The sequence below is a fragment of the Ursus maritimus genome, unplaced genomic scaffold (genome assembly GCF_017311325.1).
Source record: "Ursus maritimus isolate PB19 unplaced genomic scaffold, ASM1731132v1 scaffold_15, whole genome shotgun sequence".
NCBI lineage: Eukaryota > Metazoa > Chordata > Mammalia > Carnivora > Ursidae > Ursus > Ursus maritimus.
The window spans coordinates 63,058,704-63,084,604 of NW_024423897.1; the positions used below are offsets into that span (position 1 = coordinate 63,058,704).

The 25,901-nt window shown below is 49.1% G+C and overlaps 1 protein-coding gene across 3 annotated transcripts in view; it reads right to left on the minus strand.

Annotated features, from left to right (window-relative positions):
- Positions 1 to 25,901, minus strand: part of CEP72 (centrosomal protein 72) — a 29,386-nt gene that overhangs the window by 3,008 nt on the left and 477 nt on the right. For 2 of the 3 annotated variants that reach the window (XM_040630588.1, XM_040630590.1), the window contains exons 2-10: positions 24,105 to 24,232; positions 23,010 to 23,202; positions 20,458 to 20,566; positions 13,121 to 13,299; positions 11,587 to 11,769; positions 10,977 to 11,278; positions 8,641 to 8,779; positions 7,308 to 7,504; positions 1,459 to 1,585 (exon numbers count right to left, since the gene is read on the minus strand). In XM_040630588.1, coding sequence (XP_040486522.1) covers positions 1,459 to 1,585; positions 7,308 to 7,504; positions 8,641 to 8,779; positions 10,977 to 11,278; positions 11,587 to 11,769; positions 13,121 to 13,299; positions 20,458 to 20,566; positions 23,010 to 23,202; positions 24,105 to 24,232 — 1,557 coding nt within the window. The remainder of the gene's footprint in view (positions 1 to 1,458; positions 1,586 to 7,307; positions 7,505 to 8,640; positions 8,780 to 10,976; positions 11,279 to 11,586; positions 11,770 to 13,120; positions 13,300 to 20,457; positions 20,567 to 23,009; positions 23,203 to 24,104; positions 24,233 to 25,901) is intronic. The other variant, XM_040630589.1, reaches the window with a different exon arrangement.

The following is a 25,901-nucleotide window of genomic DNA, read 5'->3' on the forward strand; positions in this document are numbered from 1 at the left end:
TCAAGAGTGTCTAGATGACAAAACCAGAGCCCCGCAGACAACATTACAGCCCCTAGGCGTGAGGCAGCGTCAAGACCCTGGAGAGCGCCACAAGCCCTCATGGCGGCCACATCTGTGGGAAGGAAGTGTGGTCAGCAGTGGGGCAGCCACTAAGTGTCCCCCATTTTTACAGGAAGCCCCTGCTGGGCAACCAAGGACCCATGGCTGACCCAAGAGAGGCTCGGCCTCCTCCATGAGGTCAGACCAGGGGGTCCCTGTGTGGTCTCACGGGACTGCAGCCAACCTTGGCCCCTTGAGGCTGACCTGTCCAGCCCCCTCCAGAAGAGGGTTGTACTACAGAGGAATGTCAGGTGTGGGGCCCTGCTCAGGCAGCACAGGACACCAGAGAGAAGCGGGGGAGTGAAGAGGGCCTGGGGGTGGGGGGGAGTTCGGAGCGCTGCCTGACCTGCTCCTGGAAACCCAGAGGCCAAATTCCACGTGCAGGTGAGCAGCCAGAGGAGTGCTGAGGGCAGGCCCCCCACAAAGCCGCTGCTCGCGGACAGCAGAAGCCACGCCCAGGACCGAATATTTCAGAATGAGCTGAAGACCAAAAAGAAATGATACAAGAAACACAGGAATGAGTCAGAACCGAGAATGTCAGAGAGCAGGCGGCCGAACTCAGGCCCGAGCTTGCGGCAGAGGAAAACTTCCCGGGAAATGAAGGCTGAGCAAGAAGGAGCCCAAGAGCAAGGGAACAGGAGGGTGACATGTCAAGACACAGGTGAGAAGGGGAAAAGTGTTTACAGAACTCAGTGCGCAACAAAATAGCCCAATAAACACAACGGAAGAGACCTGAGCAGGTCGCGTCACAGACGACAGGCCAGGGTGACCGTCTCATCCGGGGCTGCGCTCCCACAACCGAGCCCGCCGGGAGTCTGTGTGCGCACTTTACGAACAGTTTTCAGACCCCTGGGGTAAGAACCAGACGACACTCAGCGGGCCGGTCCTCCAGGAAGTTAAAGCCTCCCAGGGACCGACGAGGCTCACAGAAGACACACAGCACCACCACCTCCTCACTAAAACCCCGAATCTGAAATAGCGACTGCACCCTGTAAAACGACAAGACAGAAGTAAAGCCGGCGGAGGGAGGGAGATGAAAGGGATCTGGAAGAAACAGTGACCACAGAGAAAAAGCACCGCCCTGCTCCAGAGGGCGGAGGCAGCAGAGGAGTGGCCGTGTGCACGCTCCGAGAGGCAGTCCCCACAGTCCACGGCACCACCACCACGGCCAGCCACGGAGGCTCTGGGGAGCCTCTGCTCTGAGCCTGCGGGAGCGGTGCTCATGAGCCAAGATGACCTCACAGTACTTTGCAGCATGTACTGGACCTGAATTCTGAATACCGTAACTTAGAATGAAGTCTATAAACGAGGGTTTGAACACTCACATTTCACCAAATAAAAAATAAACTATAAACTCACCAGTGATCTGCACATTTAATGTAGCTGCAGCGTCTGCATTTTTTGCTTCTTTTTTCATGCTGAACAAAAGAGCCTTTAAGCTACTATTCTCCTCCAAAGATTTGTCTAAATGTTGTCTCAAGTCATCCTAAGGACACAGAATGACACACTTAAAACAGACGAGTCAGGTTCACTAAGATATACACACGGCATTAAGGGAACCCTTTTGAGATCACCAGATATCAGTTTTCCTTTATACATCATAACCGATAAGTCACAACGTGAACAACAGAAATCAGTGGCCCCCAGCTGAGTAGCAGTGTCCTTCAGAGGGGACAAAGGGCAGCACAGGTCACACGGGGGCACGCTGTGTGCCCAGCATCTCTGGTGAGGGAGATGTGCTGACTGCTGGAGCCCTGCCTCCTCCACGAAGGCCCCGTGGTCACCACAGCCTGGCTCCCCATCCCTTCTCAAGGAGCAGGAACGAGAGCCAGGAAGCATGCCAGCCCCGAGTGGTCCCCCTAAGCTCACTTCTTGGGCAAAAGCACAGGCAGATCCCAGGGCTTTGCGCCCCCCGAGGCAGGCACCTCCTTGCAGGAGCCCCATTCTGTTCCTGTCCTCAGTGTGTAAGCGCATGGAATCACACCTGCCATTCCCATCACAGGTGGGAGCTGCAGATAGAGTGGGCTCCTTTCCCACCCAAGGAGGTGGCAGCAATGCCCAGCACACCATGAGACATTAAAAGGGAGGGAAAGGCACAGAGACCACTGGGAGAGCTGGTGGCACATGGGCCATCAAAGCCACCTGCTGCCCAGAGCATGGGGCTCCCCGCCTGCACAGAAACCAGCAGGCACACCCCCTCTAGGGGAGCGAGCATCTCAGTCTCAAGGGGACAGGGCCCTTGCTCTCAGGAAACTACTATGCTCATTCTGCCCGCTGACAGCCCACCCAGTGCACCGGCCCCTCTGTGTGCACATACACTCTGGGCAGTACAGAAACTGCTGCCGACGGTTTGTCTCCCCAAACGTGGTGAGTTCCGAAAGGGCAGGGGCTGGGCACCGTCCTGACGAAGGTCTCAGTGGAGGTTGGCGCAGGAGCAGCAGACTGATCACGCCCCAACGTGCATGGCACCACCGCTGGAAGCCACACTGGAAAGGCTCGGGAGCAAGGCCTCCTCCAAGGCCAGTGTCTTGGGCATCAGGACCTGACGAGACGACTGCAGAACCAGCGTCTTCATAACAGGGAGGAAAGGGGATCAGCAGCGGACCCTTCAGAAACAAGGGGCTTCCTCCATGAGAAGGAGCTCCTGACAGTGTCGCTGGGGTGGATCTCAGAAGGGCAGCGAGCAGGGCTCCTGGGGCAGCCCGAGGGTTCCGGATCACTTGTCCAGGCAGGGCTTGTAGGATGGGTCAGTCAGCCCGTGGTCAAGAGGCAAAGGAGCCACACCTCTGTGCATGTTTTCCACGTCAGACTGCGTTGCTCGGAGCAGACACCCGGGGCCTGTCTGCCTGGATTCCGCTGGTCCCAAACTCAGCACCATAAGGGAAATGGGGTAATCCACACATCTGCACCAAACCCCAAAGCCGTGGTCCTTTGTTTTCACGGTTAACAGGCCATGCTGTGTCTCATGGGGGGTCTCACTGTCCCACAAAAATGACGTCCTGCACAGTGATTATGGTGACGGCTCACGGGGCTCCAGTCCTTTCTGGATGTACTCACCACTCGTGTGCACACATGTCCATGGTGCATCTAAAAACCAGAAGGGGCTGCCAGTATCATTTCACTGTTCTTATTTTTCATCTTTTTCTGTAGAAGTAGCTTCGTGGGGAATCTCTGAGATGGCAGGTTCTCATAAAATACAGACAACCTCAGACGTTGCAGAGACCCGTCTCACAACAATCCTGTGGCTATTCTCGTTCCCGCCTTATGAATGACACGGCCGATACAGAGGCTGCGGCAGGCAGCTCCCGAGATGGCCCAAGGGTGCGCCCTCCTGCTCTCACGTGCTGTCCTCCCCTCACGGGGGTGGACCTGCTGACTGGACCCACACCACACACAATCGAGGACACATCCCTCTCGAGCAGGTAACGAAGGACCGCCTTCTGCTCGGGGGCTCTCTGGCTCTGACCAGAGCTGGCGGCCTAAAGAGAGGCCCCTGTGCTCAAAGCCAAGCTGCCTGTGTGCGAGCCTGCAAGGGGATGCCCACCTTCATCAAGCCTCCAAAGGGGACTGTGGCCCCCTCGACAACGTGATGGCAAGACCCTGAGTCAGAGGCACAGCTCAGCTGCACTGGGACTCCCGACCCACACAAGCTGTGGGTAATACGTGCTGCTGGTGTGGGGTAACGTGCGGGGCAGCGATCACACACACACACACACAGGCTTACACGACTTGCCCAGACTGAGCCGGCTGCGATGTTCCAGCCCACGTGACAGATGGTCAGTACTGACTTTTTCAACGAGGAGCCCCCCGAACAAGTTCCACACACTAAAACTCAACCAGGATGACTAACAAGGTAAACGAAACTTCCACTGGCTGAAGGGACGACGGACACTGTACAGGAAAGCTGCTACAGACGAGGGTGCGCCAATAGACCTCAGCACGGTCCAGGGGATGAACGTGCCTTCTCGCACAGAGCAAGCGTTTTCTCTTGGTGAGCAGAGCACCTCGAAGCTACTCTCACAGCAAACTCGCAGACCCACCACAGCGTGAGCAGCTACAGTCCTGGACCTAGGCAGTCCTCCACAGCCACAGCATGGACTACCAACACCTTCCTGCCCCTGGTAACCACTTTCTCCCAACCCACAGGCTGTCTTTCCATTTAGGTGATGGCTTCCTCTGCTGTGCAGAAGCTTCTTGGTTTGATGTAGTCCCACTTATTTACACGTTTTTGCTTTTGTTGCATGCACTTGTGTCAAATTCAATAAATCATCACCAAGACCCTGTCAAGGAGGCTTTTCTCTGTGTTTTCCTACAAGTTCTACAGTTTCAAGTCTTACATTTGAATCTTTAATCCATTTTGAGTTGACTTCTATGGATGGCGTTAAGGGTCTGGTCTTCCCAGCACCAGTTATTAAAGAGACTACCCTTTCCCCATCGTGTATTCTTGGTACACAATGGCCATTTATGTACACGGTTATTTCTGGGGTCTCTCTTCTGTTCCATTGATCTATGTGTGTTTTTATGCTGATACCATACTGTTTCGATTACTATAGCTTTCTTCATAATAGAATTTGAAATCGGGGAGTATGATGCCTCCAACTTTGTTTTTTCTCAAGACAGATTTGGCTATCGGGGATCTTTCACGAAACCAGAAAAAGGAGAATACAAATTTTAAGAAAAATAGTTATATAAATTTTACAATTTTTTAAAATTTCTGTGAAAAATGCCATTGGAATCTTTACAGGGATTGCACCGAATCTGTAGATTACCTTCAGTAGTGTTGACTTTTGAACACTATTAATTTTCCAATCCATGAATATGGGATATCCTTCCATTCATGTCTTCAATTTCTTTCATCCAGTGATAGTTCTCAGTGTTCAAATCTTTAACCTCCTTGGTTAAATGTATTCCTAAGTATTTTATTCTTTTTGATGCTATCATAAACAGGATTGTTTCCTCTTCAGATCAATTGTTGGTGTAAAGAAACACAAGTCATTTCTATTATATTGATTTGTGTCTGGCAACTTCACTGAATTTATTAGTTCTAACGCATTTTTGTGGTTGTTGTTATGAGTCTTTAAGATTTTTTTTACACATGCAATCCTGTCCTCTGCAAACAGATGAAATTACTTCTTCCTTTCTGATTTGGATGTCTTCTTTTCCTGTGCACTCTTGCTACCACTCCCAGTGCTGTGCTGAGCAGTCCTCACAGGAGTGCATGTCTGTGTCCAGTCGTGACTCTTAGCTCAGAAAGCAAGGTTTGGTTCTCTCCTACCAATCACGCATTAGCTGTGGCCTTGTCCTAAGTAACCTTTACAGTGTTGAGGAAACTTTCTTATCTACCTATATTGTTGAGACTTTTTATGATGGATGGAGTGTTGAGTTTTGTCAAATGTTTTTCCCATCTATTGAGATGATGGTGTGGTTTTGATCTTTCAATCTGTTTATGTGGTGTATTAATTAGCATTTGTCAAACCAACCTTGCATTCCAGGGGGAAATCCCACTTGGTGATAGTGTATACTTTTTTTGATGCCTTCTTGAATTTGATTTCCTAGTATTTTATTGTAGATTTTTAAATTATGTTCATCAGCAATATCAGCCTCTAGTTTTCTTGTGGTATTTTTGCTTTTTTGCTACCCGGGTGATGCTGGCTTCAAAAATGGGTATGGGTATGGAAGCATCCCCTGTACTTCTGTTTTCTGCAAGAGTTTAAGAAGGAGTATTAATTCTTCCTTGAATGTGCAATAGCATTAAGCCATGAAGCCATCTGGTTCTGGGCTTTTCTTTATTGGGAGGTTTCTGATTATTGCTTAATTTCCTTATTTCTTATTGGTCTGTTTAGGCTTTATCTCCTCTTCTTTCTGAGAGAGAGAGAGAAAGGAGGGAGGCACGCACACACACGACCAGTGGGAAGGGGGAGAAGGAGAGGAAGAGAAAGAATCCCAAGCAGGCTCCATGCCTACCACGGAGCCCAACACAGGGCTCGATCTCATGACCCTGAGCCGAAACTAAGAGTCGGACACTTAACCGACTGAGCCACCCAGGTTCACCCTTTATTTCTTGGCAGGATGTATGTTCTAGGAATTTTTCTTTTTTTTAAAGATTTTATTTATTTATTTGACAGAGAGAGAGAGACAGCCAGCGAGAGAGGGAACACAAGCATGGGGAGTGGGAGAGGGAGAAGCAGGCTCCCAGTGAAGAGCCCGATGTGGGGCTCAATCCCAGAACGCCGGGATCACGTCCTGAGCTGAAGGCAGACGCCTAACGACTGAGCCACCCAGGTGCCCCTGTTCTAGGAATTTACCCACTTCTAGGTTGTCCAGTGTGCTCACTTATGAGCACTCATAACACTCCCTCATAACCCTTTTTATTTCTGAGGCATCCACTGTGATGTCTCCTCTTTCATTTGTGATTTTGAGTCTTCTCTTTTTTTCTTAGTCTAGCTAAGGTTTTGTGGATTTTGTATATTTTTTTCAAAAACCCAACTCAGTTTTTTTCCCCATTATTTTTCTAATTCTATTTGATTTATTTCTGCTCTGTTTACATTTTCCTTCCTACCTCCTACTAACTTTGGGTTTAGTTGGCTCTTCTTTTTCTAGTTTCTTGAGGCGTAAAATTAGGTTGTTTGAGATCTTTCTGGTTTTTTAGCATAGGCATTTACATGTAATGGTCTTATCATGAGGTTAGGAAGGACAGGATAGCCCTGCCCAGCCAGGAGTCTTCGCTCAGCTGCTGGGTCCAAGCTGTGCTGGCTCTGGCTGCCCTTGGGCACCACCTGGTGGAGGAAGTCCCTCCGGTCCGACAGCACATCCTGGGCCTGTCCGGCCGGTGCAGGCAGGACAGCAGCAGGGACCCCAGGATCACCCTGCTAGGTGGAGTCTCTCTCACCAGTGGTCTAGGCAGCCTGGGCCAGCAAACACTGGGGCCACAAAAATCCCACCTCAAGCCCAGCTTCTTCACCTGTGCTCTCTCCCCCACTCAGCCTCTCACAGAAGAGACAGCAGTCACACAGGAGAGGCAGGGCGCTGCTATCTTCAAACTCCTGCTGTGTAGGGTTTGGGAGCCACGTAGGCAGGCAGTGCCTGGGGGTGGGGGTGGGGGTGGGGAGCCCTGCTGCTGCGGGGAAGTGTTCCCCTTATCTGTGAAGTCAAAACAAGGACCCCACCCCACGTGTGCAAGAGCAGAAACAACACAAAGGCGTGCTCACCACCTCCCTCTGCGCGTTGCTCAGTTCCGACGCCGCCTCGCTCATCTTTACGTGGTACTGCTGCTGCTGTTCAGCGAGGCGCTTCTGCAGAGACTCATTCTCCAGAGTAAGGCAGCTAAGTTCTTCACGCACACTTGCTGAACTACCCTGAGTTGTTGTGAGCTCTTGCACAGAGGACAAAACATGTCTTGCCTGAGCTAGGAGTAAAAACCAAATATTATTATGGCATTTATGTTAGAAGAATGACGTGTTCGTACATTTTGAGTAACACAAACCACATGCCTCAAAAACACTGACCAGCATGGAGACTGGCCAAGGGACACACACACCACTGAAACCACCACACTCAGGTTTCTGTACATCCTCCCACAGATGGGAGGTGGAGAGACAGGGAAACAGTTTTATTCTAGAGCCAAGGTGTCCCTGAAGAGCAGGCCATGACCGGACAGTTTGGCTGGATGACCCAGTGGCCTGCCAGGCTCTCTTCCACGGCACTGCCTGCTCCTGCTCCTAGCCTGGACCCCAAACAGTTTGGTAGCTCCACAACTGGGAGAAAGAGGGTAAGATTTATGGGATCAGGATCCAGGAGCTCCAGCTTCTTGTGGAGTCCTGATTCCAAAGGGAGAAGCTGCAGGACCACAACCCTGAGCATACAGCTCAGCTCCGGGCAGGGCCCACAGCGTGCAGGAAGGAAGGACTGGCGAGCTCCTGCTCCCACTGGGACACTGAAGGCTGAACCCTGGGCTATGGGAGAAAGAGACACCTGCCACCTGGGGACGCAGCGTCTCACGCTCTGGAAGAAGGGGTGCGCAGTGTGCTCCTGCACCCAGGCACGGGCAGAAGCAAAGCCAAGTCCTCCCTGGGGAGGGCCCACCCTCCTGGGCCTCATTCCCAGTGAAAACTCAGCAAATCCTGGGCCCTGCACATGATCACATGTTCAGAGGGTGCGAAGGAGATAGTGGCAGCTTTTCGATCTTTCCAAACCTTCACCCAAAGCAGAGCAACAAGAGTCAAACATCTGTGACCAGCATCTCCAACAAAACCAGGTGACAAGGCATCTCCATAAACCCCAGAGTGCCAGTAGGTGGGAAAACCAGCAGCCACAGGCCTGCATGACGTCCCTCATGCCTCACACCCCGTGGAAGCCACCAGTTGCTTTGAGGAAGGCCGTCAGGATGCTCCATGCAATGCAGTGGGGACACTGACAGCCAATGGGGAGGAGCCAGCAAAGTGCGGGGGCCAGAGCTCAGCAGGAGAACGGCACATGCTCACAGAATGCTGCCTGGAGGGCGGCCCGAGTGCGGGTCTGAGTGGACCACCCCTCCTGACTCACCCCGGAACACCTCGTTGCCATGCAGGGACTTGCAGCCACTCCAGTACCTGTCCACGAGGTCGAGGAGCGCCTCCAGAAGCGCCACCTCCAGGGCAGCCTTCTCCACAGGCGGCACAGCCGAGTACAGTCTGGGAGCCACCTGCAATGGAGACAGAGCCGAGGTGCTGAGACCAGGAGTCACTGCATGACGCGAAGCCTCCGCCACAGGCATGCTTGCACCCTCCATGCATCCTGCTGACGCCCTTGTCCCACAGAGAGGTGTACCATGGGCCATCCAGACTTCACAAGGCTGCAGGGGTGGCACAAGGACGTGGGACCCTGGTGACATCCCTACACCAGGAGGAACAGCTAAAGGATGCACCAGAAGGTGTCACATCGCATGTGACAGTCATGAAACCCACATCACAGTTTAAGCTCCAAGGCTGTGGCAACTCCCACAGGGGCCTGTTCTGGGCCCTCTTGAACCAGTCCACCGGGACTCCTGGAGGCTGGAGACCCATCGGAGCCAGTCTCGGCCTGAATGGTCACTGGCACCCGGAAAGCCCTGAATGTAATGAAGTCACACACCGGACCAGATGGTGCTCAGGCCAGGATGATGTGGGCTAAAGGGCTGCCAGGCGCAACCACCACGGCCCCACCCAGGGCCCACCACACCAGTGCTACGTCAACATGCACATCAACGTCTCTCTCTTTTCCTCCTTTTAGAAGTTACTTTACCAATTCCAAAAAATTATCAAAGAAAGGGGGATGACCTCTTCTCTCCTGCCCACTTTCCAAGGGTCTGGGGATTTGATGAGGGAGGGCGTAGAAGCTCACATCTGTCTCCGGGCCAATCACCAGAGCTGGGACGCAGGCTAGGAAGGAGCTCCAAGCAGAAGGCTGGGGAGGGCCCCGCCTAGTGCTCCGCAGTTAGCTAACCTCCATGGGGCTTTTCTACTAAGGAACTTCTGAAGAGCCAGAGACCCTGAAATGAGGCAAGGCAGGTAAAGACACTTCAGTGGGGACAGCTCCTCCCCTCCTGCCACCACTGCCTACCCCAAGCCCTGGACCAGGAGCAGGCCTGGCAAGTGAGCACAGCTCTGACCAAGGTCACGCTGGGGGTGGGCAGCATGAAAACACTAAGGCCTGGCTGCCCGCCCCAACAAGCTAAGGCTGAGAGCATCCGAGTGAGCGCCTGGCACACACCACCTCCATCAGAAGCTGTATCTGGACACCTGTCCTCAGGCACGGGCGACAGAGCCAGGGTCCTCAGTGTGCTCACTCAAGCTTCTTCCGTCGCCCACCTGAGGGGTAAAGGGCAGTGCCCACTGTGAGAGGGTGATCACCATGCCGCAGCCCCAAGACGAGGCAGCGTCCCCTCCTGCAAAGTCCCGGCCCCAGAGCAAGCGTACGAGTTCTCTGCGCAAGGCTCTGCACCTGGTGATGTCCATCCTTGGTGAGTGAAGCCAGGCCAGGGCACAGGAAAGGCCCAGGCACGTTCCTATCTCAAACATATCCTCATTCTTCTTCTTTCCCTCAATCCACACAGTGAGAGATTGTCCATACAAACAATGACCAGACCTTCTTTAAGAGCAGCCTTCTGACCCACGACCCACAGCAACCAAGCCCAGAAGCCAGCCAATCATCTACAGCAACCAGCCAGGGCGCCAAACCATGACCTCTGTAACAATTGGTCCAGCGGCCAGAACTTGATCAGTTAAGTGAGAGTTGCCCTTATTTTTCTCCCTGTTTGCAACTCAGGACCAACCACAGGAAGCAAAATCACTCCCCTAGCCAACCACACGGGAGGCCAGCTCCTCATGTCTGCCAAACCAGCGTGGGGCAGAGCCCCGTGCCACAGTCTGCTCTCCTGTGCCCGTCCAAGGTCTGCCCCGATTCCCACCACTCTGTGCCTCCTTCTACAGCAAAGCCAGTGACAAAGGCAACAGAGTCATCACCCATGTGGCTGAGGCTCACTCAGAGGGTGGGAGGATTCTCAATCCCTACCCAGGACGAGTCCTTTGGAAAACCAGAGGATGCATATGCAGGACTCCCTCACAACAGGACCCCTGATGGTTCCCTGGCCAAGATGATGGATTCCACCTCTGAGAAAGCACAGTGCAACTGCCCCTCGCCTGTGCCTACACTCTCGCCTCAAAGTGCCAAGCGTGGCGGGAAGGGGCGTGGAGCCTGGGAACACACTTCCAACAGACCAAGAGGTAGCAAGTGCTGGGGAGAAACCCGTGTAGAAGCTTCTCCAGCTGAGGACCGGTGAGCACAGGGGTGGGAGAGGGAGCACGGCAGGGCTCAGCAGCCCCCTGCCTCCCCATCCAGTCCTGCTCGGCTCTCCCACTCACCTCTCCGGTGCCACTCCTGCTGCGGGGCCCCTCCTCCTCAGGCTCCGATACCTCTGAGCGAGACAAGGTCCTTTCGCTCCTGCCCTCCGAGCCACTCTGCCTGCTCAGAGTCTCCTCGGGGCTCGAGGACGCGTTGGGCCTCTCCAGGTGTCTCAGACACTCCTGGTCTGCAGGTGCCTGGAATCTCCCACCAGGCATTCTTCGCTTCCTGTACTTTTCAGGGGCAGGCAATGGATTTAACACCTTTTGTGCTGACAAACTTGACTTCTGAGAAAGGTCGGAGTCCTCAGTGTCTGTGGAATCTGTAAGGGAGGGCGGAACACAGCCCTCAGCAGACCAAGTTCTCTGGCCGCAGTGACCAGTACTGTCATTTCAAAAGGTGTGCACGCGCACACGTGTGCACACACACACACACACACACACGGAAAATCCACCCAAAAGTGATAAAACTGAGCTAATAACCTTAACAAATGAATCAACCAATGACTGTGTTCTTGACAAAATCACGTACAACAAAGAGAAGGGAGTAAAAACCTAGAATTGGGGAATTACACAGGCTTGTAAGAGACTGTAAGAGGTTGTACAGGACGGCAAGAGTGAGACTGCTTACCTGGGTGGGGGGTAAAGTGCACGTGCTGTCCACACTGTGGCGGGAGCTCCCCGCAGTACTGGCTCTGAAGCCTCTTTTCTGGACCACACCCTCGAGAGCCACCTTTCCTCTTCTCATGGCCCTTCTTTACGGAATCCCCACACTGGTGCTGTACTGACTGAGGACTCAACAGATGTCTGGGTTCTATTTTATTAAAAAACATGTTGAAAGTTTTATTTCATCAGAAATTCCACCTTCACCTTCTGATTAGTGTATGACAGCTACCAAGGACACGGTTACATAAGGAAAAGGCGACTGCGGGTTGATTCGCCCCAGCCAACCCTGCAGTGACTCCAGCAGCCGCTGCAGACAGAGCCACGCACCGGACCGACCGCCCGGCTTCAGCACTGACTGCACAGCTGGGGAACGAGGACAGCGCGGTGCCGGCACAGAGACACGACAGGGGACAAAACACCATCCGGAATCCAGAGAGAGACTCAAGTCAACTGAACCAACAGATGCGCCACAGTTACGGAATGAGAAGACAGTCTTCACAAGCGTGGGGCAGACAAAGACTGCTTGTAAACAAAAAGGACACCCAAAAGTACAAACCATACTGGGAACAGAATTGACAACCCGGACTTGATCGAGAGCCTCTGCCCCCGAAGCGCTGGCAGGCGCACAAAGGGCAGCCAGAGAGTGCGGAGTCTGTGGCACGTACATCTGAGGAAGGGCTTGTCCGAAGAAAACCACAGAGAAAGAACTCTTATGACCCCATACCAAGGAGAGAAAACAGGAGGGGAGCAGACTTGACGGAAATGTCTCATCACCGGTCCTCAGAGAAGGGTGCATGAGAACCACGAGGAACCACTAATGTGCTCTCAGAGGAGCCAGACCTGAAAAGACTGACCACACCGAGCTGGTGAGGACACCCACAGGGCAGATGTCCTCGTGCCCGCAGGTGAATCCTGGGATTTCAGCCCAAATTGATGGCTCAACCTGCTGTTGTCTTCAGGAAGATTTCTCAGAAACTCAAAACAGAAGAAGAAACGGAGTTGTAGCACATACACAGTCTTGGTGGAAAACAGAGGCCCCGAGCAAAGCCTGTGAAGAAATCCACACGCTGCAAACACTTTCCAACACCCTTGTCCGTCTAAAGTTCCGAACCTGGCAGGCTGAGTGCTCAGCGTCTCCTAAGCTAAGTGACCACCCCCTCATGACGAGGACAGACACCAGTGTCACCAGCCACAGGACACTTTACCTCCTCGTCTGCTCTGACCTTTTGGGTCTCCCCTGTAAGCAAAATTGTAGTCGCTCTGAGGAAGGACACAGTTTGAACAACCACGCAGAACTACATACTCAATTATGCTGACATTATCTGTCCCAATTCTATAATCCAAACTACTAGTATTTACAAGTTCACAGAGACGTCACGAGAATTCTGCAGGTAAAGGCGTTTTCCGGAAAGCACAGCTGTGTGTCAGGAGGCCAGGAATGACAAGCACCCCCGCGCAGGCTGGGCCCACTGCGCCCCTGTGGTGGAGTAGCAGCCTACCTTGGGAACTACGGAGGTCGGCCTCTCGCTCCCTCTGGCTGGAACTTGTGCTCCCAGGAGGGTTGCTCAAGTCCCACTCGCACTCAGCAATGAGGTTCAGGACCGCCTCGTCATCCGCATCCATGACCAAGCACTTCCTGGCCGAGGGGTCAGCGCACAGGGCCCTAGAGTGGCATGGTCTGCAAGGAAAAGCAAACTCAGTGCTGTCGCTCAAGCCAGCATCCCGCGCCAGTGCACACAGACCCTGTGAAGGAAGACGAGGACCCTGCCAGCACGGCCACGAGGTCTCCAGGGAGGAGGAGCTGGTGCACGGCAGAAAACGGCTCCCAGCGCCTCTACTAAAGAAGTCAGCACGGACGTCCTAGGACAGGTGCTGATGTGATGTCGCCGTGCCATCCGAACAGGGTACAGAACCCGGCAGGCTCCATTCAAGAAAGTTCCAGAAAGCCCCTAGCATGCTCTCTTCCTAGCATATCCACCATGTGACACATGTCAAAAAAGTTGAAGGATATGGTGTTCCAAACATCTACCTGTACATTCAGGGACAATCTCTCCATACTGACTGAATAGGAGGTGTTTTATGATACGACATCCCTACCAATAGCAACCCCCCACATGAAGGTGAACACACACTAAGGGGTTCATTTCCAACACAGGCAGCTTAAGAAATTTCTTCAAGATAATATTCAATCACATACTATGAGTGTTGGTTTTACCGTATCTGATCATACTTTAAGCAGTCAACACTATTCACTACTTTCTACTGCTGAGAATTTTCCAACTCACCGCAGAGGGAGGGGGACTTGGGTTCTCTTTCTAGGTCTGCCCACAGAAACCTGACACCTGACACGTTCTGTCTCATGGGTCTCCAAGTCACCTCTGCGTCCTGAGGCTGTATACCAGGTAGGCTCTCTGAGCTCTAAACTCTGGGACAGAGTTTGAGACTGTCAAGGACAAATAAACTACAAAATATTGCTGGAAGAAATTAAAGAAGACATAAATAAATAGAAACACATCCCATCTTCATGGACTGGAAGACTTAACATTGGTAAAATGTCAGTACTCCCCAAAGCTTCATACAGAATCAGTGAATACCTATCAAAATCCCAATGACAGCGTTCACAGAAATAGAAAAACACATCCTAAAATGCATTTGGACTCCCAAGGAACTCCAAATGGCCAAACAATCTTGAAAAAGAAGAGCAAGCATTAGAACTCAGATATGGCAGAAATGCTGGCATTATCAGAAGGATTAAAACAACCATATGTAATAACGTCAAGAGATCTAACAGAAAAAGCAAGCAACGTACAAGAGCACGTGGGAAATCCAAGCAGAGAGATGGAAATCCTAAGAAAGACTCCAAAAGAAATGCTAGAGATCAAATGCACTGTAAGAGAAATGAAGAAAGTCTCTGATGGACTCATCAGTAGCCTGGACACAGCCGACAGAAGAATCTCTGAGCCTGAGGCTAGCTCAGTACAATCCTCCAAAACTGGAAAACAAAGAGAGAAAAAGACTGAAAAAACCTACAGTAGAAAACCCAGAACTGAGGGACAACCACAAGGTGTGACACATGCTTAATGAGAACATCAGAAAGAGAAAAAGAAACCTAAAACATACTTAAAGTCTGAAAATTTCCTCAATGTCAGACACAAATCACAGATCCAGGAAGCTCAGAGAACACTAGCAGAATAAACACCCAAAATTTACGTCAAGGAATATCATATTCACACTGGAGAAAATCAAAGAAAAAGAAAAAAAATGCTGAAATAAGCCAAAGGGAAAAACCCTTTATGTGCAGAGGAGCAAACACAAGAACTACATCTGACTCCTCCTCAGAAACCACGCAAGCAACACAAGAAGAAAGTATTTAAATCGCTGAGAGAAAAAACTACCACGATAGAATTTGCTATCTTGCTAGAATTTGCTATCTTGCAAGATTATCCCTCAAAAGTGGAGAGGGACGCCTGGGTAGCTCAGTTGGTTAAGTGTCTGCCTTCGGCTCAGGTCATGATCCCAGGGTCCTGGGATCAAGCCCCACATCGGGCTCCCTGCTCAGGGGGGAGCCTGCTGCTCCCCCTGCTTGTGCTCTCATTCTCTCTGTCAAATAAATAAGTAAAATCTTAAAAAAAAGAAAAAGTGAAGGAGAAATAAAGACTTTCTCAGATAAAGAGAAATTATTGGAATGTGTTGCCAGTAGACCTGTCTTATAAGAAATGTTAAAAGAAGTTCTTTAGAGAGAAGAATGATACAGGTCAGAAACTCAGATCTATATAGAAAGGAAGAACACTGGAGAAGGAATAAAATAAAAATTTTTATTTTATCTCATTCTTAATTGATCTAACAGATGACAGCAACAGTGTATTTGATGATGAGTATCCACATATTACGTGCATGATCATAACTTATGCATCAATGAACTGAATGACAGCACCTGTAATACAAGGGACAGGACGGTGGAATGAAGAATGTTTGTTATTATGAGATATTGCCACTACCCATGGAGCACTGCGATGGTATTGAAAGTGGACTAGAATTAGTTGTAAAGGTCTACCTCATATTCTAGGGCAACCACTAAAAAAGGTAAAAATATAATTATAACTGATATGCTAACAAAGGAGAGAAAACGGAATGGTATAACACACTCTTTTGGAACCACAAAAGGAAGAAACAGAGCAGAAGACAAGAAGAGGAACAAAAAAACCAGAAATGAACATGATAGATATAAATCCAACTCTATCAATAACCACTTTAAACATCAATGGTCTAAACATTCCAATTAAAAGAGAGTCCACATGGATCAAAAAAACAAGATCCAACTACATGTCGTCTACAAGAAACCCATTTTAAATATAAAGACATAAATGGATAAAAAGTAAAGGGTTAGGGGCGCCTGGGTGGCTCAGTCGATTAAGCAGCTGCCTTTGGCTCAGGTCATGATCTTGGGGTCCTGAGATCGAGCCCCACATCAGCCTCCCTGCTCAGTGGGGAGTCTGCTTCTTCCTCTCCCTCACCTGCTCCCCCTGCTTGTGCTCTCACTGGTGCTCTCTCTCTCTCAAATAAATAAATAAAATCTTTAAAAAAAAAATGTTAAGGGTTAAAAACAAATATATTATGCTGATACTATTCAAAAGAAAGCAGGAAAAGCTACATTAATTTCAGATGGAGATACTTCAAAGCAAGGAAAGTTATCAGGAATAAGAGAGGCATTACATAAAGATAGGGGAATCAAATCTCCAAGAAGACAGTAATACTCTTAACCTGTATGCACCCAACAACACAGCACCAAAATACACGAGGCAAAAACTGACAGAACTATAAGGAGAAACAGATGAGTGCACTGGAGACTGGAGACTCCAGCACCCCTGTATCAGGAATGGACAGACCCAGGTGGCAGACAATCAGTAAGGACACAGTTGAACTCAACAGCACCATCAATCAACTGGACATACTGACATCTATAGACCACTTCACCCAAAAATGGATTACACATTCTTCTCCAGCTTCATGGAACATTCACCTAGGTAAGTCACACTGTGAGCCATAAAACACATCTTAAACTTAAAAGAGGAGAATTCATAGACTATCTGCTCTCAGACCAAAGCAAAATTAACCTAGTAATAGATACCAGAAAGAGAACTGGAAAATCCCAAATACTTGGAGATTAAAGAGCAAATTCCTAGATAACAACATGGCATGAGTCAAAGAAGATATCTCTAGAGAAATTTAAAAATATTTTGAATTAAATGAAAATGAAAACACACCTTATCAAGGCTTGTGGGATGCAGTGAAAACACTATTTGGAATGTAATTCATAGCAATGAATGCATATATTAGGAAAATAGTAAAATCTACAATCAATAATCCATGCTTCCACCTTAGGAATTAGAAAAAGAAGAGCAAATTAAATCCAAAGTAAGAAGAAAAGAAATAATAAAAACTAGAACAGCAATTAATGAAACTGAAAACAGGAAATGAACAGAGAAAAATCAACAAAACTAAAAGCCAGTTCTTTAAAAATAAAATTGAAAAACCTCTATGCCAGGTTAATTAAGGAAAAAAAAGACACAAATTACTAATATCAGAAGAAAAAGAGGGATCGTGATGACAGATCCCAGGAATGTTAAAAGGATATGAATACTATGCCCACAAATTTGATAATCTAATGAAACAGACCAGTTCCTAGAAACACACATTCTACCAAAATTCACACTAGGAGAAATGGATAATCTGAACAGACTTATATATATTAAAGACATTGAATTAATAATTAATAACCCTCTAAAATGCCAGGTCCAGATGGGTTCACTGATGAATTCCATCAAACATTTAAAGAAAAAAATTATAGCAATTTTCTATAATCTTTTCCAGAAGACAGAAGCAGAGAGAATACTTCCTAACTCATTCCATGTGGCTAGCCTTATTTTAACATGCAAGGAAACTACAGACCAATAGCTCTCATGAACACAGATGCAAATATCCTCAAAAAAATACTAGCAAATTGTATCCAACAATGTACAAAAAGAATTACAAACCCCAACCAAGTGGGATTTATTCCAGGTATGCAAGGCTGGTTCAACATTTGAAAATCAATCAGTGCAATCATCACATCAAAAGACTAAAGAAGAAAACTCATATCCTCATATCAATGGACACCAAAAGCATTTGACAAAATCCAACATCCACTCATGATAACAATGATCAGCAAACTAGGAATAGAGGGGAACTCCTCAACGAGATAAAGAATATCTATGAAAACCTGTAGCTAACCTCCCACTTAGTGATGAGAAACTAGTCACTTGCTTGCTAAGATTAGGACAAGGCAAAGGAGTTCCCTCTCATTCCTTTTTTTAAACATCATACTGGAAGTCCCAGCTAATGAAATAAGACAAGAAAAGGAAATAAAAGGTATATGGATTGAGAAGGAAGAAATAAAGTTGTCTTTGTCATAGATACATGATTGCCTATGTAGAAAATAACCAAGAATCAACCAAAAACAAGAAAAAAAAAAAAAACCTCCTGCAAAATAAGGCTGCAAAATACAAGGAGTTATGAGTCACACTGTGTCCCCCCCTCCAAAAGATATGAAGTCCCAACACCCTGTACCTCAGAACGTGATCTTATTTGGAAATGGGGTCTTCACAGAGGTCATCAAGTTCGTATGAGATTAGATTGAGCCCCTAATCCAACCTGACTGGTATCTTTTGGGGAAACTACGATACAAAAACAAGCATGCCAAAAGGAGAGATTTTGTGAAAAGACACAGGGAAAAAGAAGACAGCCATGTGAAGACAGAGCACTGGTGAGATACATCTGCAAGCCAAAGAACACCACAGATTTCCAGCAAGCCACCAGAAGAGTCATGGGATGGATTCTCCCCCACAGACTCCACAAAGACTCAACCCCCCAACATCTTGATTGCAGCCTTCTAACCTTACTGTGAGACAACAAATTTCTGTTATTTTAAGCCACCCAGTCTGTGGTACTTTGTTATATCAGCTTAGGAAACTAATACACAAGGTTAACATACAAAAGCCAACCCCTTCCTACACACCAATAATGAACAAGTGACATGTGAAATGAAACAGGACAGTACTATTTACACTAGCATCCAAAAAATGACCTATTAGGTATAATCTAACAACACATGTACAAGATCTATTTGAAGAAAACTACAAACCTCTGATAAGTGAAATCAAAGAAGAACTAAATAAGTGGACAGATACACTATGCTCATAGAGACGAAGACTCAATATTGTCAAGGTGTCAGTTCTTCCCAACTCAATCTGTAAGTCACTGCAATCCCAGTCAAAATCCCATCAAGGTATTTTATGGATATCAACAAACTGATAATTTATAGAGAGAGGCAAAAGACCGAGACAGCCAACAAAATATTGAAGAAGAACAAAGTCAGAGGTCTGACACTACCTGACTCATAATCTCACATGGAGGAAGGGGCGGGGAAGCTCTGTGGGTTTTGTCTACAGCCACCAAGCCCATTCATGAGGCTCCACCTTTATGACTTAATCACCTCCCAGAGGCCCCACCTCCTAGCACCATCACCTAGGGGTTAGGATTTCAACATAGGAATTTGGGGGGCCACACACATCTAGACCATTGCACAGGGTACTGGGAACGGCTGCCTACACAGTAATTAATCTAGTTTGAAAGGGGAAGTAAGGGAAGGGGGGAGCTAAAGGGGATCTGAGGGAACAGGAGATTCTAAGGATTTGGAATTGATCCTGAGACATCAGAACAGACACTGGCAAAGAATGGCCACAGGTCAAATCTAGCCCACTGCCTGTTTTTGTAAATAAAGTTTTATGGGAACACAGTCATTTGTTTAAGTATCACCTATGACGCTTTCATGCTACAAAGGCAGCGTTCAAAAGCTGAGAAAGAGATCATACGGTCCACAGAACGAAAAATATTCACTCTGCAGCCCTTTTCAAAAAAGAATTCGTCAACCCCTACATTAGAGGAATTTTAAGATGAGCTAAGGCATAAAATACAAAAAGAAAACCATTAAAAGCTTCAGACAAAACAAAATGGCGTACAAAGGTAGATAACCCTAGCACACTACAAGCAAGGTCAACACTGCCCTTTAAAACCAACCTGCAAACCGTGAAGACACTTCACGGGTTTCAGAACCCATTTAAATACTTCCAAGCTCCACAGTTCACAGTTACACGTAACAGTGCAGCTGACAAGGGCTGGGAGGTGGCTTGGAAGTGGGGCACAGGCCGGCAAAAGTGCCCACCCCCACAGCCCAACTGCATACGGCAGAGCCAGCGCTGGCCACAGGACACTGAGCAGAGAACACGGGAAGGATCATATTCCACGGACTGTACTGCTGGGGTCAGGGAGGCAGGGCCTGTGGCAGCAGTCAGCTGCTGCTTAAAGTGCTCTCACCCACTAAAGGTGATGTGTTTGTATTGTTTGGAGATGAGAAAGTAACTCAAACAGAACTTGCAAGCAGAAACACTACAGAAGAGAAGGTGGCTGCCTCTGAGGACTGGGCTGAGGAGGGGACAAGGAGCCATGACTTCTCATCACAAGCCTCTCACGCTATTTGATTTTACATGTGTCACTTTAATAAACATTTTAATATTAAAAAATAACTATGGAAAACATGGACCACAGGGGGAAAGAGACTCCACCCCACCGTCCCCTTGAGCCCCTGCTGGCATCTGAGCATTCCCTTTCCTCCCCTGCAGGGCTCCCCTCCCAGTGACAATCAGCACACAGAGAAGTCTCTATCTTTTAGGTAAATGTTCCATCAACAGGCAGGTCTGAACAGCTCCTCTCAATGTTCAAATACCACTTGTGCTCATACCTTCCAACTCTGAAAACAGCTGGGAAGCTCTGTTTTGAGGTGAGTGATTCCTCCGATGCAAAATGCAGCCGGGATGCTTTCCGCTCGCTCTCTCTCACAGGACGGTCATCTGGGGAGAAAATGCGAGAAATTAGCAAATGTCATCATGAAACAGGTGACAGGCCCCCGATGACCAAGCCCCACAGGGGCACCTCCTAGCACCCTTGAAGCACACCACCTTCCCCATAGGAATGAAGGTGCCCCTGCAGCCAACTGCACATGAGCAGGACTGCCACCACTTGTTCAGGGACCTTCCATCCCTGGGGCTGGCATTGCCACAGGAGTCCCCCATAAGCACTGGGCAGACCCAGGAAAGGAATGCTGGGCTGAGGTGGCTACACTTGGTTTCCCAGAGATGCCGAGTACGGATTCCAAGAGGGCTGGCCGGCTCACAGAAAGCTACTCCTCAGATACTACTTTGGGGCAGAAATACACACGCGACTCACATGGGCACTTCCTTCTCAGCACTGCCTTCTTTAACGCACATTCTGGGTGCCCCATGAGGTTCTTGAACCATACTGAGCACATCTGAGATGTCTCTGTGGAAAAGAACCCTTAACATGCTAAAGAGAGGATGTCGTGGCCATGTGTTTGGGCCTAGTGTTTGCATCCTCACATCCGAAGTTTCAACTGTTCCCATGTGTGCGCCCGGGGCCCCAGAAGGCCTCTACTTAGTTCTTACTCCTGGGTCTTCCCTCAGAATATCTGAGGGTTAAGATGGTTCCCAACATCAAAAGCCAATGCTTTGGGGGCACCTGGGTGGCTCAGTCGGTTAAGCGTCTGCCTTTGGCTCAGGTCATGATCTCCGGGTTCTGGGATCAAGCCCCACGTTGGGCTCTCTGCTCAGTGGGGAGCCTGCTTCTCCCTCTCCCTCTGCTCCTCTTTCTTATGTCCCTCTCCACACAAACACTATAAGATTCTGAATCTAAAACCTCTATAACAAAGGGAAAGTAATGATTTAAGACAGAAGATGGCAAGATTTTCCCATAATATGGACTATAATGCTTCTGAAAAAGAGCCAAATTCAACTGTTGATAACTTAAACAGTCAAGGAAGAACACCATCCCATACTCCTCCAAAACATCTGAAAATTAAAATTAAACATTGACATTCTAAGTAGACTTGAAACTAATCAGTGTACCAATGGGGGTTGGTCACTGATACCCACAGCCCACCCCTATCCCCAGGCCCAGGCAGGTGCAGCCCAGCAGAGCAGCCAGGCTCCCCAGAGCCTACGGTCCACCAGTGGAGAGGGGAGAGGGGGCACGGGGAGGTAAGCCAGCACATACTCGTGCAGCAAGGTACTCACAGCCGAGAGATGTAAAACATGGATGCTGCCAGGCCAGTAGCTACAGTACGCCCACAGCTCAGTATCTACCACACGGAAGGACAGGGGACCGTCTTCCCTGACAAGTGTTGCTGTGATTTGGGTTGTATTTCGGTTTCGTTAGGTCAGCACCCAGGAGATGGAGACACTGAATGCCCCCAGCCTCCCCAAACAGTGAACTGGCCCTCGGGATTGAGGACACACTGTGATCACTGAGGACACAGAACAACACTGCCCTTCAAGGAGATGTGCCCAAACCGCCACTACTTGGCACTTACTACCCCCCTTCACAGGGAGGACTGAGGGTACAAGGCTCCAAGCCCCCTCCTTCTCCATGCTCAGCATGCCCTTGGGCTCATACTCCAGCTCTCTCACTGGAAGTGCAACACGAGGTGAGCACTGGCACTGCCACCAGCCACAATGCTCATGACGAAAACAACTCCCGGCAGCCAGGGAGGCGGGTGGGAAGGTGCCACTAGGGCTTCCCTAAGCACGACCCTCCCAGCTGGGCACGGCTGGTGTGCACCCTGGCAGCCAGGGAGGTGGGTGGGAAGGTGCCGCTAGGGCTTCCCTAAGCACGACCTCCCAACCGGGCATGGCTGCTGGGCACCCTGGTAGCCAGGGAGGTGGGTGGGAAGGTGCCGCTAGGGCTTCCCTAAGCATGACCCTCCCAGCTGGGCATGGCTGGTGGGCACCCTGGAAGCTTGGCCTGTGAGCCTGACACAAAGATCTGTTTCTTTTAGGGACATGGGTTACTAAGCCAGTGGGCTGCTATACCTGCCAACAGAACCTCACACTCTCCCATCCCTATCACCTGGGGGAGGGTATGACACATGAACTTCTCTTCCTGTATCTATCCGTCCAGGTGGATGTGAAACCAGGTAGAATCCAACTGCCTAGCTGAGCCTGAGATGAAGCCCAGGGGGTCACGCAAGGAAACGGCACCCGACGTTCAGAGAATATGTCCAAGCCAATCAGCCAGAAAGTGACAGAGCAGCCTGGCCCACACCTGTGCTGGTGGCCTTCCTCGGCAGGTGTCTGTGGCCAGAGCCCCCCGCCCTCCTTCCAGGCAACGCTCCCACAAGACTCATCCCATGAGACCCAGGGACTCAAGCAGAGGAGTAGAGAGCACAGAACACCTCGGCGCTCCCGCGAGCAAGGATGTGAGCACGGCTGTGGCGCTCACCCAGCCGCCTGAGCTTCGGGAGCGTGTGCACAACAAAGAGGCGGTAATCAGACTCCTTTTTCACCACAGGGTTCAGCCGGAAGTCCAGGTCCGTGAGTTCCGTCAAGGAGTGGAGCCGCAGCACTTCTGCCAACGAGGAGATGCTGTTGTAGTAGAGATTGAGACTTTGCAACGCAGTCAGGTACTGGATGCCCTGTCAGCAGGACAAAACGCAGGGTTAGCTCACACTTCTACAAACAGGGAGACGGGCCATCAACACAAACCGAGACCAACTTCACAAATGCACTTGCCATGGCCACATGCCGCTGCCAGGAAGAGCACAAAGAGAGATGTGTTCCACGCGGGAGGCTCCACATCTCACACACACGAAACAGCCGTGCAGGTGCGAAATGTCCTAACGGCACTGAGGACAGCCTGTATCTACCGCGTCCTCACCACCTCATTGAATCTGCACACAAGCCGACAGAGTAGAGCCGTTACTGCTCTCCCTGAACAGACGAGGAACAGCCGAGCAGGACAAGAGGTCAGCCGGCACTGGGTGGAGGCTGGACTGAGACTCACAGGTGACCCTGAGCAGGCTCCCAACCCCGCGTCAGTGGCTCTCTCTATAAAGGGAGACAGGAACCTCTTCTCCATGGAGTCATGAGCAATGTTTACACAACTTTCCCAGCTGCCATCACCTGGGTGATTTCTTCCTTGCTTACCAGGACCCATTGTCCGCCACGTCAGGAGCGCTGCAGGAAGCCCTGCACTCATGGCTCTGTCACTCAAGGCTTTGAGGCCACCAGGAGTCAGACTATACACAGATGTGAAGTGCAGAATGTGGGTGAAGGATGGACAGTGACCAGCACACACACTAGTCTTTTGGGCAAAGATACAACCGTCTTCATCAGAGATACGACTCTGGTTGTCAAAGTAGTTTAAAGACGTAACGAGATGTACAAGAACACCACCACAGCACTTGTAACCAGGGTTAAGTGTACAGCCCACATGTAAACATAGGTATAAAACAGACCGCAGTTTTTACTATAAATGTTCTTTCCACTGCCACTGATAGCAATAAATTTTCTTTTAAGAAACAAACTTAAAACTTACCTCTAGACTCACCAAGGAGTTCCGTGAGAGGTCTAAAGATTTTAGACCTGTCAAATTCATCAAAGAAGTTCCTAGGTGAGTAATCTTTTCTTGGTAAGTTCCAGGAATAGATAATGACTGAAGTTCAGCTAAGAATAGAAAATTACGAGACTTCAACCTTACTTTTCAGTGGGAATAAATTATTAATAAATTAATAATTAATTAATAATTAATAAATTATTAATAAATCAATAAAACTGAGCTATAGCAACCTCAGAATCTGAAAAAGTCACAAAAATAATGCAATTCATTCAAACTTTGAATAGTGATATTAAAGAAAAATTGCATTTAAGGTTTCAGCTTGTTTACCTCCAAAAGGTCTCTGAGCCCTTGCCCTGCCCCCACCCCTCTGCATCTTCCCTCAAACCCTCTCCCCCCAGCAACACCCTCCTTGCTGGGCTCTTATTTTGACTCCTGGCTGCTCAACTCCATTGCCTGCATAGCTTCCACTCAGGGATCACAATCAGAAGCCCACTGGTTAGCTAACCTGACTAGTCCATGCCAGTTACACACGAGGGCACAGTCATCCTCTATGTACCACATGCCTCTGCGTGGCACACTCAATAAGCGGCCATTAAGGGGCGCCTGGGTGGCTCAGTCGGTTGAGCATCAGACTCTTGGGTTTTGGCTCAGGTCATGATCTCAGGGTGGTGGGACTGAGCCCCAAGTGAGGCTCTGCACTGGGTATGTAGCCTGCTTAAGATTCTCTCTCTGCACCCCCCCCCACCCTCTCTCTCTCCCTCTCTCTCCACCCCTCCCCCCAAAAAAAACGAGAGTAAAATAAATGCAAATTGAGCACAAAAGAAGAAAATAATAAAGAGAAGAATCAAAAAAATTTGAATCTACAAACACAATGGAGAAAACTCCATCAAACCGAAAGGTGACTCACTGAAAAGATTAATACAGTTCACAAACCTCTACCAAGTCTAAAAAAGATATGACCAATACCGAGAATGGAAGAAGGATATCAGGATGGACCCCAAGACATGAACAGGCTAATAAGGGAGTACTATAAACAACTCTATACACATAAATTCAACAACTAATATGAAAAGAATCAATTTTACAAATCCCAACCATAATTCACTCACCCAAGAAGAAATTGATATTAAGAAATCTTATAACAGATAAACTAAATTTGTAATTTAAAAGTTTCAAATACAGAACTTTCCAGGCCCATATAGTTTCAGTGGAAAATTTCATCAAGGAAGAATCAGCACCAATTCTACCTCTTCTAGAAAACAGATGAGGAAGCACACTTCCCAACTTATTTCAGGGACTCAGCTTTACCCTGATGCCAAAACCAGAGTAAAATAGGACAAACAGAAAACTAGCGACCAATATACTCCATGAACATACACACGAAATTCCGCAGCACAGAAAGAGCAGAGTCTAGGAACAGAGAGGGGAGGGTGCGCTTTCCCAGGAAGGAAGGCTCCTGGGTCAAGAATCTTTAAAAAGCCAACCTAAACCACCTTATTTAGGGGTAAAAGAAATCCAGGTGGGTCATCTGGAAGGCTTAGCCAGGTGAGCGCAGGGCTCTCTATTTCTGCTCAGGTCATGATCTCAGGGTCCTGGGATGGAGTCCCAAGTAGGGCACACACCCCCATCGGCAGGGTGGAAGTCTGCTTGTCTCCCTCTCCCTCTGCCTCTCCCCCACCAAAGCTCTCTCTCTCAAATAAATAAATCTTTAAATAATTTTTTTTTAAATAAAGGAAAACCCACTGACCCGCTAGACCCGCCCTGGCCCCCCCCACC